We start from the raw sequence: 10,585 nt of genomic DNA, 5'->3' as shown, positions 1-10,585 counted from the left end.
GGTTCTCATGCCGGCTGCACATTACAGTGATCTACGGAGGCACTTTTAAGAATGAGATTTTTGCGGCACCGGGTGGCTCCTCAGCTACCTCCGGGTTCACGGGGTTCACGGCGGGAGCCCGCATGGGGCTCTGTGCTGACAGCTGCGGGCGTGGAGCTGCTTCGGATTCCTCTCCCTCTCTCTGCCCCCTCACCCCCCACTCACAGTTTCTGTCTCAAAAATAAACATTAAAAATTTTTTTAATCAGATTTTTAAAGTCTTGGCAATGTAACATACAACATGGGGACTAGAGTTTATACCGTATTGCGCACTTCACCGTTGCTGAGACGGTAAACGTTCTCATCACAAGAAAAACACTAACTGGAGGGTGACAGACTTAACAGATTTATTGCGGTGATCATTTCACAGTACATACAAATACGTCTTATGACAATCCTTCGATTTAAAAAATCAGATTTTGGGAGTGCCTGGGTAGCTTAGCCAGTTGAACCTCGGACTGGGCCCAGGTCCCCGCGGGGAGCTAGGGCGCGGGGTCAGGGCCTCGGCTGCCAGCAGGGCTGCTCGGCGCCTGCCCTCTCTGCCCCGCCCGCCGCTCGCCCGCGCATGCGCTCTGGAAAAATACGGAAATCTATACTTTTCTCGTATTTTAAACATCTCCTTGGGCTTATGTTTAAAAGCTCTCCTCGTGATTCACAACTGCAGCAAAGACGGAAACCTAATGCGCAACTTAACAGCTTGGATATCTCTCTACCATCTTTCAATGTGCAGGGCTTCAATTTTTTTTAATTGAAGTTTAGTTGACACAGGCTTCAACTTTTTTCAAAATACTCTCCCCCATCCCGCAGTTCTTCAGTGGCTGCACAGTACTAGAGGAACGGGATGAATTTTTAATCACTAACCTGCCGACAGATTCCACTCCCTTTTCCTCTAGCGAAAAAACCTGCCATCTGGGCACAGCCTTTTCCTCTGAAATTTTTCAGGAGAATTTCCTGTACGTGAACTTTGAACACCTGACCTGCGTCCTGACGGACCGCGCTATTTCTCCGGCTTCTGCCGCCACGCCGCGCTCAACATGGCCCCGACGTCAGGACGCTTCGCTCAGGACGCGCACCGGGGCGCGCCCGCCGGCGCCTCCTCCCGCCAGGCCTGACGAACTTCCCCGGGGTGGCCGCGCGGCGCGGGACTTCTTTGCGCCGCCGGAAAGCACCAACGTCGCAAAAGGCCCCGCTGCATTAGGCGGCCCTTCCACCCTTCCGCCTAGCTTTCGCTGTCATTGGCTGGCGGCGGAGTATATAAGGACGTCACTTCCGGCCGCCTGCCTTTTCCGCGCTACCCAGAGAGGGGTCCATACGGCGTTGTTTTGCGTGAGTGCCTGTGGGGTCCCCGGCGTCCCCCAAAGCCCCCAGGGCAGCTTTCTGCCGGAGTGACGGGTGCGAGGGCCGGGGCCGGACGCCGGCAGGCAGCGCGGGGCGTCCCGGCCCTGCGCCCGGCCGCCGCACGTGGCCGAGCCCGGGCTCGCGGGTTCCCGCCCGGCCCCGGGCGCGCGCGGAGGGCGTGCTGGAGCCGGGGCCGCGGGTGCGGGGCGGCCGGGGTGCAGACAGCGGGGCCCGCGCACCGCGACTGCCTCGGGCCCCGGCGCCCGGCCCAGAGCTCAGGCCCAGCTCCCAGTTCCGAGAGCTGTTGGCCTGGTTTATCCGGTTCGCGTTAAGAGGCTTGGAAGGGTTTTGTAGAAAGTTGGTTGTGACCGTAGAGGGGAATGATCTTGAAGCGCCCACCCTTCAGTCCGCTTGAAGATAAACTTGCTCGCCTCCCCGCTACCTCTGTTAAACTCTGCGTGGCTGCTCGCACCGGGTTATTTTTGCTCCTCGGTGACTTCACTCCGCGTTACCCCCTGGAGTGTTACGTGGCGAATCTCTGGTTTCATTTTGCTAAATTTATTTTTTCGTCTGCATCCTCTTCAAGATCTGGTGCAGTTCTGTAACGTGTGGCATAGGTCTGTTCTTTTGGGTCTCCTTCCACTGCGCTGTGTACTAAGAGGTGCGGCCCTCGGGTTGTGTTTAAATAAGTGGCTCGGCTGCCAGAGGAGTCAGAAGGCCCCCGTCCCATAACCCACTTAAATCACTGACTTGAAAATGGCTGGATGGTTAACCGTTGTTTTTCAGGTTCCCGTCGTAACTTAAAGGGAAACTTTCACAATGTCCGGAGCCCTTGATGTCCTGCAGATGAAGGAGGAGGATGTCCTCAAATTCCTTGCGGCAGGAACCCACTTAGGTGGCACCAACCTTGACTTCCAGATGGAACAGTATATCTACAAAAGGAAAAGTGATGGTCAGTTGCTGCTTTGATTTGGGGGACGGGGCATTCCAACTAAGCAAATGCAGCCGGATCTCTAGGTTGGAAGAAAGCTTTAAAACTAAGTGAAAGTGGGCATCTGGTCGGCTCCGTTGATAACATCATGTGGCTCTGGATCGGGAGGTGGGAGGTTCAAGCCCCATGTTAGATGTAGAGAGTACTTAAAAAGTTTTTTTTTCCAAAAAAAAAAAAAAGTGTACTAGTGTTTGGAAGGACAGCTTCCTGGGTTCCTGTGCCAGAGCGTGTCAGTGGGACTTGGGTTGGGCCGTGAAGCAGCCGTGAGATGTACAGGCAATGAGGAAGCGCATTAGTCTATCTTCCATATTGTATTTCACAGGTGCAGCTTCGTTTGACTGAAAATTTTTTATTAAAATTTTTTTTTTTTTTTTAAATGTTTATTTATTTCTAGGAGACAGAGAGAGAGAGACAGCGTTGAGCAGGGGAGGGTCAGAGAGGGAGTCACAGACTGAAACAGGCTCCAGGCTCTGAGCTGGCAGTCAGCACAGAGCCCGACGCGGGGCTCAAACCCACAAACCGCGAGATCATGACCTAAGCGAAAGTCGGACGCTTAACCAACTAAGCCACCCAGGCACCCCTGAAAAAATTTTTTTTAATGTTTTATTTCTGAAAGAGAGATAGAGACAGTATAAGCAGGGACGGGTCAGAGAGTGAGGGAGACACAGAATCCGAAGACAGGCTCCAGACTTTGAGCTGTCAGCATGGAGCCCGACGTGGGACTCCAACCCACGAACCGTGAGATCATGACCTGAGAGCCGAAGTTGGACGCTCAACTGACTGAGCCACCCAGGCGCCCCTAAAATTTTTTTCTTAAGATTTTTTGGTTTTGTTTTTGAGGGATCTATACCTAATGTGGGGCTCGAACTTATGACCCCAAGATCAAGAGTTTCATGTTCTACTACTGTCTGAGCCAGTCAGGCGTCCCCGGCGTTAACCTGAATTCTGAGTAAAGTAGAGCAAGAGCTAAGAAGGGACAGTTGGGCTTGGAAGGTCCATCGGGCAGGACAGTGTTTCGGCCCAGATGGAGCCTCTGAAGGGCCTAGGCCCGGGGGTCGCGTGCTGCAAAGCAGCTTTGGGTGAGATCTGGGCTGGAGGCCCCGAAGTGGGTCAAAACTCAGGAATCTACATGGGGGCTTGATGGAGGCTTAGTGCAGGAAAGGGCCAAGGAGATGCGCTCGGTCTACTGATCCAGACTGCACACTATTAAAGCTCAGGGTGGAGGCCAGCCTTGGCCAGTGAACTTCTGAGTGTCGGAAGTGTGCTATATAAACCGCAGGGTGTTCGCTAACACCAGTAGAGCTCGCCTCTGTGACTGGAGTTTGATAGTACTCACTGCCACATTCAGCTTTTTGGAACAAAGTCTGAGGGGAAATTAAGTCCGGTTTTAACAAAGCTTCTTGCCGTCACCTAGGCATCTACATCATAAATCTGAAGAGAACCTGGGAGAAGCTTCTGCTGGCAGCGCGTGCCATCGTTGCCATTGAAAACCCAGCCGATGTCAGTGTCATATCGTCCCGGAACACTGGCCAGGTGTGTGAACCATGTGCTCCATGTTGGCAGCTCTTGAACTGCCCACACTCTGTTTTCACCGCACCCACTACCTGGCATCTGGTAGAGCGTCGACATTCATTTTTCCTATTTTGTGTTTCCTGGTGCCGCTGTATATTGACGTGATCCTGTTAAGATGGCTTGTCGCATTTTTCTGTAGTCAGACTTTTTTTTAATCTACGACGATGAAGTATTGGGGGCTAGCTTTGGTGTCCGCTGCAGAATGTGTCAGAAAGGTTTTCTGATAGAGTACCAGCCCTCATCCAAGTCTCCTAAGCAGAGCAAAAATCTTTTCCAATGTAAGTAACTTGGGTTTTTTAATACCCAGTGGATAAAACTTGCATTTCTGTTTTGAGAGTTCTGTTTTTCTGTTGAGAAAACCAATGGATTTCTTAAAAACCGATTTATGGTCGACCTTTCAACTACATGGTGGATTAGGGGCGACAGCCCCTAACACAGTCAAAAATCTGTTGAATGTCTGGCTTCCCAAAAACTCAGTTGTTCATAGCCTTCTATTGACCTTCGGAAGCCTTAACCTAAGTAGTCGACTGGCACATTCTGTATGTTCTGTGTATTACGTACTGTATTTTAGCCCATAAAGCAGGCCAGAAGGGAAAGTAATTGTATAGTGCTGTAGGAAAAAAAAAAAAACCCACGTAATAAGTGGACCTGCAGAGTTTAAACCGTGTGTTAAAGAGTCCGCTATCTCAGAGCTTTAGCAAGGATTTCGTTGACCCCGGTTCTAATTTGAAAAAGATGTTTGACTTGGATTTTGACAGATGTTTTAAGTTGTGTAGTAAGAGGTCCTTCTGTATTGTTCAGGTTGACTGGAAAACTGGTTCCCGTGAACCTCAGATGGGTCTTGTAAGGGCTGCTCCCCCGAGGCTGGCTTGTATCAGCCCCCTCGCTGGGTGCTCGGCGGGAGACTGTTTCAGTTACTGCTGCGGAAGGGCTCAGTGGCCCCTTCGCTGGCTTTGCTTAGCAGAGCTTCACTTGAGCACCTATGTTGGCCGGGCAGGGGTGCGGGAGAGTTGTAGGGAGGTGGACAGGAAGGGTACGTCCCTGTGTCACAGGGGAGCTGTGAGGCCATTTGACCTGAGCAGATATGTGCTTGGCGGGGGCGGGGCCCTGCTGTGTGTTGTCCCGTATTGATGGATTGTCGCCCCGTGAAGGTGGTGTGCCCGCGTCAGTTGGCAGAGTGACTGGTTCCGGAAACCGGGTGGTGTGGCTCCGGAGCCTCCAGATGTGAGGAGGCCAGGGAGCCGCGGTGACCTCAGGGAAGTGGGAGTGGGGGCAGCGCTCCGACGGGCTGGGGGTGCTCACTGATTCTGGGCCCTGGTTCTGTAAGTATTTGTCAGGTAACGCAGAGGGCAAAGAAGAACTAGGTGTCTGAAGTGCTTTCAGGGCCTCCCTGACGGGAAGGGAGTCAGGACGGGGTGGTGCACACGGACACCCGGGGAGTCGGGCAGGCGTCCCCGAGCGCCACCAGCCCTTGCGTCCATCCTCCTAGCGAGCCGTGCTGAAGTTCGCCGCGGCCACCGGAGCCACCCCGATTGCCGGCCGCTTCACTCCCGGGACCTTCACCAACCAGATCCAGGCGGCCTTCCGGGAGCCCAGGCTTCTGGTGGTTACGGACCCCAGGGCTGACCACCAGCCTCTCACAGAGGCGTCCTACGTGAACCTGCCTACCATCGCGCTCTGCAACACCGACTCCCCTCTGCGCTACGTGGACATCGCCATCCCTTGCAACAACAAGGTAAGACGCGCCGGCGGGCACGAGCTTGCGAGCGCGCTGGACACGGCGGGCCCTTCCTCTGCACATTGTTAGAGCTTGGAGTTGAGGCCGCTGGTGGCCGATGAACTCACAAGTGTAGGTGGTGTGCGACACGAGGGGCAAGTCTTTCGCTAACACCACGAGGGTCTCCGGCCCCGTGAGTGGAGTGTGATAGTAATTCTTGCTACAAATATAACTCAGGTGTGTCGGCTTTTAAGTGGCCTGTGTTTCTGTCTGCTTTTCTCCGTATTTCTTAACTGCTTGGGCCACTCGGGCATTGCTAGGTCTTTTTGTTTCCAGAACACCTTGATGAATTCTGCTGTAAAATCCTAAAGAGGTGGGTTGTGTTTGATTCACGTTGGTCCAGTTTGCGGGTCTCAAACAGCTGGTCCCCCAAGGAGAGGTGTGACGGCAGCGGCCGAGTCCAGGCCCTGGCCTGGGGGCTGCATCTGACTTACTGCCCGAGTCCTGGCCCTGGCCCTGGGGTTGCACTGACTGCCTGGGGCGGAGATTCAATAGCTGGGTTTTCATCCCCATGGTTCAGTGGCCGTCAAGGTCGAGACCTACTAATTTACAAGTACTCTTCTTTGCTAGAGGTAAACTCTGCCAACTGAGAGACAGGTCAGATGTTACTCTGTCCGTCCCGGGGGCCTAGGTGATGGGCAGGTGGGTGGCACGGGGCGGTCCGTGCTGTTTGGGGTTGCGCTTGTCCCTCGCTAAGCGGGTGCTCTTGCAGGGCGCCCACTCGGTGGGTCTGATGTGGTGGATGCTGGCCCGGGAAGTCCTGCGCATGCGCGGCACCATCTCCCGGGAGCACCCGTGGGAAGTCATGCCGGACCTCTACTTCTACAGGGATCCCGAGGAGGTAAGGCCGGCCACCGAGGGCGCGTGCACGTGCGCGAGTCAGACCTCCCGGTGTGTGCCCGAGAAGTAAAACCTGCTGGTCCCTGTAAACGTTTTCTTCTGAACCAGATTGAAAAGGAGGAGCAGGCTGCTGCCGAAAAGGCTGTGACCAAGGAGGAATTTCAGGGTGAATGGACAGCCCCAGCACCTGAGTTCACGGCTACTCAGCCCGAAGTCGCAGACTGGTCTGAAGGCGTGCAGGTGCCCTCCGTGCCCATCCAGCAGTTCCCCACTGGTATGTGCCCTGCACTTGAGGCCTGCGTCTAACTTCAGGGTCCCCAGGGCTCTGGCCTGGGAGGGTTTTCCCCGGCGTGCTGCTGCCGAGCAGTGACGGACACACCGAGATTGGGTGATTTGGGTGTGTCTGGTGGGACTGGAGGCCCAGGGCTGGGTGGGGTCCCGAGAACACGACAGGGGCTGACTGTGTTCTGGTGTTGCCTTCACAGAGGACTGGAGCGCTCAGCCTGCCACCGAGGACTGGTCAGCAGCCCCCACTGCCCAGGCCACCGAGTGGGTGGGAACCGCCACTGAGTGGTCCTGAGCGGCTCCTCTTCAGACAGACCATGGAAACAAGGTTGACGGAAAATAAACCGTTGCTAAAAGTTGGGTCCGTTGGTGTTTATTTTGCATTCCAAGTTCACATGCCTGAACATACTTCAGTCCTTGATGATCGTTTTACTACTAAAGTTTTATCTTTTTTTTTGTTTTTTTAATAGAAAGTTTTGCCTTTCGTTAATTTAGTGGCCAGCTGGCCAGCATACAGCATATACAGTGTAGTCTTGGCCTCAAAAGAGATTGTGATTCATCACTTACAATACCCAGTATTTATCAACAAGCACCCTCTGCCCAACTCCCCCAGCCCCCAACTCCCATCAACCCTCAGTTCTCTGAATTTAGGAGTCTGTTATGGTTTGCTTCCCTCCCTCTCTGTAACTTAGTTTTGCTTCCCTTCCCCTTTGATCTTGTTAAGTTTCTCAGATTCTACAGGAGTGAGAGCCTGTCTTTCTCTTGAGTTATTTCACTTAGCGTAATACCTTCCAGTTCCATCCACGTTGCCGACGGCAAGATTTCCATTGTACGTACAAACTACATCTTCCTAAAGGCCACATTAGATGGAAGATGGCGCTTCTTGTGGGAGTTGCCTGCACTTCCCTTCTGTGTAGGGGACGTCCGTGCTGGAAGTGGATGTAGGGAATCGCAGGTGGGTGTGACCCTGGGAATGTTGTTTCCTGGGTCCGACCCAGTGTTCTGTTCCCATCTGCGCTGGGAAAGTCTGCAGAGGCCGTTTTGAAGGAAATTGTTTTTCAGGAACAGCCCTGCCATGTGCCAGGTGTGCAGCCGGTCCGTGAGTGACGTGGCATCTGAAAACGTGTAGGGGTGGGCCGCAGTCTCTTCTATTCTGGACCGACTAGAGGCCCCCCCCCGCCCAGCACCAGGTCAGCTTGCCAGCAGGTTCCAGGAGGATGATGCAGGTGTACAGAAACGTCTGCTGCATGTCTTCAATTCCGTTTAAGATGTCTAGCAGCTCTCCTGGTGTCACAATAACGTTTGACCCATTAAAACCTCTCAGAGGGGTGCCTGGGTGGCTCGGTGGGTTAAGCATCAGGCTCTGGGTTTGAGGCCCACATTGGGCTCTGCACTGGCAGAGCGGAGCCTTCTTGGGATTCTCCCTCTGCCCTCCGCTCTCAAACTAAAAACAGAATGGAGAAATAGGAGGGGCCCAGGTATTGAGGACCCTGTGTGATTTACACTGGTTCGCTCCCGTCTGGGAACAGCTATATGTGTTTTTGTGCCCTGATTCCCAGGGGCGTGGGGTCAACGAGGGGAGCTCGTACCGCGGGCATCAGTAGCTTTGTGCTAATTCTGTGCTGGCTGCGTGCAAAGCAAGTAAGGACGCCTCTACCAGATGCCTGCAAGGCTCTTAGACCTTGAACCCGTAGCACTTCCAAGTGCTGCCGATGGTCAGCACCACCAACTCCTGGATTCCGGATGGTGGGGACGAGGGACCGGTGCGGGAAGAGGACCAGAAAGACGGCCTTGGGGCCGGGGACGCGCGGGTGGTGCCAGCAGCTTGTTATCAGCAGGTCCTGGGGTGGCGGAAGCCGTTCGGGTAAGGACGAGGAAAACTTCCAGAAAGTGAGCCTGGCATCCGTGCTGGCTGGGAGCCGCTGGCCCGGCTCCCGTCCCTGCCCTCAGGCGTGGGTACCGGCGGCCTGTGCCTGCCAGCCCAGGCGCCTCGCTGCGTGGCCTTTGCTCCTCGCTCAGCCACTTGCGTCCGGGTGTTCCCATGGTGGTTTCACAAACAGCCTTTTCCCCCTAGAATCTTAAGTTCTTAAAACCTGAACTCCGCTTGCCTGGGGCCTCACCCCCTCTGCTGCCTCCAGGAGAATTAGATTCTGTTCCTCATGTCAGCGGCGATTCTGCCCCAGCCCAGGACCGCCAGGTGGCCCAGACCTAAGTCCCCCCCTCTGTGGGACAACGTGGCCACAAAGCCAGAGCACCCCCGGGAGAGGCACCCCCGGGAGAGGCACCGGAAGCTTAAGTCACACTCCCTTTGTTGGGCTTTTGGTGCCTACCTGCGGGTCGGTCCCCAAGTGTCTCCAAGCGCTGCTGCTGCTGAGTCTAAGTGCCTAATGTGCCCCCTCAGGTGTTCACCCTGCAGCCTCCCCCGTGGCCTTCCCAGCTGTGAGTCTCCAGGGCCCGCGGGTCAGGGAGGAAGACCTGCCCTCCTGGTACTGCACTTGATTTGGCCAAGTGGGTCTCCTCCTCCTCTGTCCGCACAGGCACAGTCTTCCCGGACGGATCTCTCTCTTGTCCCACCTGATCCCGGAAACGGCGGTGAATAACACACGGCCTTTTTTCTTCTTTGTTGTGGACACAGACTTAGCGTGTGATCAAACCTGTAGCTTAAGGACTTTCTGGTTCTTCCCACAACTTCCAGCTCCTGAGGCCCTTCCTGGGTTTCATCTTCTAAGCTCATAGAAACAATTGCATAGTTTTGTAGCGTTTCCCCCCACCCCTGTCTCCTCCTGATTTCCTAAATGTCTGGTGGCTTCTCCTTCCGAAGGACGCGAGTTGTACGTCCCAGCAGCCCCGCTGGATTCAGCTAGCGCGGACCCTGACGCTCGGTGGGTATCACGCAGTCCTCTCCAAACAGAGGAAGTGGTTCAGGATAAATGGTACAGATTTACTGAGCACTGAAGAAAGCTGGAGAGTCAAGTTCCCACGGAGACTCGAGGTGCCCACTCTGGCACGTTGCCCGGCGGCACACGGCCCCGCACAGGCCGCTGCATCGCCTGCTTTCTTTAAGCTTCACTAGGGCGTCAGTCGTTCTTACATCAGAGCCGCGGGCTCACATGGCCTCTCGGGAACCTGCTGCACAACCTGAGGTTGGCTTGGCGTGTGGTCTGGTGTGGTCTGGTGAGTGGGTGGGTGCTACTGGGGCTGGTCTGGGTCATGGCCCAACACCAAGGACACCCTCCCGCACCCCAGCGACCTGTGAAGGGACTCCGGCCGTTGCATTACCATCAACATCACGTGCTGCTAGGTAGATAGCAGACGGGCTTTGGAATCAGACGGAAACCCTTCCTCTTGTGTGGCTCTAGGCAAGAGACTGTGCCGTCAGGCGGCCCGCGTGACCCCTGCATGGGGATACTCATGGGGTTGTGACCCAGAGATTGCTGTGCACAGCCATGAGCCCGGGTCCGGGCCTGTAGTGAAAACTCATTCCATGTGTCACGTTGTCCTTTCTTAGTACAGAGTTCAAAACTAACTTTTAATTGTAAAATGCATCATGTATGCCGATGATGAGGAAAGACGTATGTGTGTATTCTTGAGTAAGAATCCGATGGACGCCTCTGTAGTCCTTATGCGGGTTTGGACATGGAAGGTGCCGGGATCTGAGAAGGTTGCCACCGGAATGTGCTGGCCCCGCCCTGGAAGTCACAGAGCTCCTCTCCTGCTGTGTGGGCCCTTCCAATCAAGAGCTAT

General features: G+C 54.7%; 1 protein-coding gene and 2 non-coding genes across 3 annotated transcripts; all 3 read left to right on the top strand.

The window, feature by feature from the left end:
* The first annotated feature begins 1,305 nt into the window (after positions 1–1,305).
* Positions 1,306–7,202, top strand: RPSA (ribosomal protein SA). The gene is made up of 7 exons (XM_039237192.1): positions 1,306–1,364; positions 2,163–2,328; positions 3,782–3,900; positions 5,429–5,674; positions 6,429–6,557; positions 6,665–6,830; positions 7,042–7,202. Exons 2-7 carry the CDS (start codon positions 2,196–2,198, stop codon positions 7,134–7,136), a joined length of 888 nt encoding a protein of 295 aa, XP_039093123.1. The 5' UTR covers positions 1,306–1,364; positions 2,163–2,195; the 3' UTR covers positions 7,137–7,202.
* Positions 3,563–3,713, top strand: LOC120235115. The gene has a single exon (XR_005529310.1). It is a non-coding gene; the product is annotated as a small nucleolar RNA SNORA62/SNORA6 family (small nucleolar RNA).
* On the top strand, positions 5,732–5,884 carry LOC120235114. Its single transcript, XR_005529309.1, has one exon. It is a non-coding gene; the product is annotated as a small nucleolar RNA SNORA62/SNORA6 family (small nucleolar RNA).
* Positions 7,203–10,585: the final 3,383 nt, after the last annotated feature.

The sequence above is a fragment of the Hyaena hyaena genome, unplaced genomic scaffold, assembly GCF_003009895.1.
Source record: "Hyaena hyaena isolate Hyena2069 unplaced genomic scaffold, ASM300989v1 scaffold_121, whole genome shotgun sequence".
NCBI classification, from domain to species: domain Eukaryota; kingdom Metazoa; phylum Chordata; class Mammalia; order Carnivora; family Hyaenidae; genus Hyaena; species Hyaena hyaena.
The sequence above is the reverse complement of the archived record's forward strand: the minus strand, read 5'-3'. Positions and strand labels throughout refer to the sequence as shown.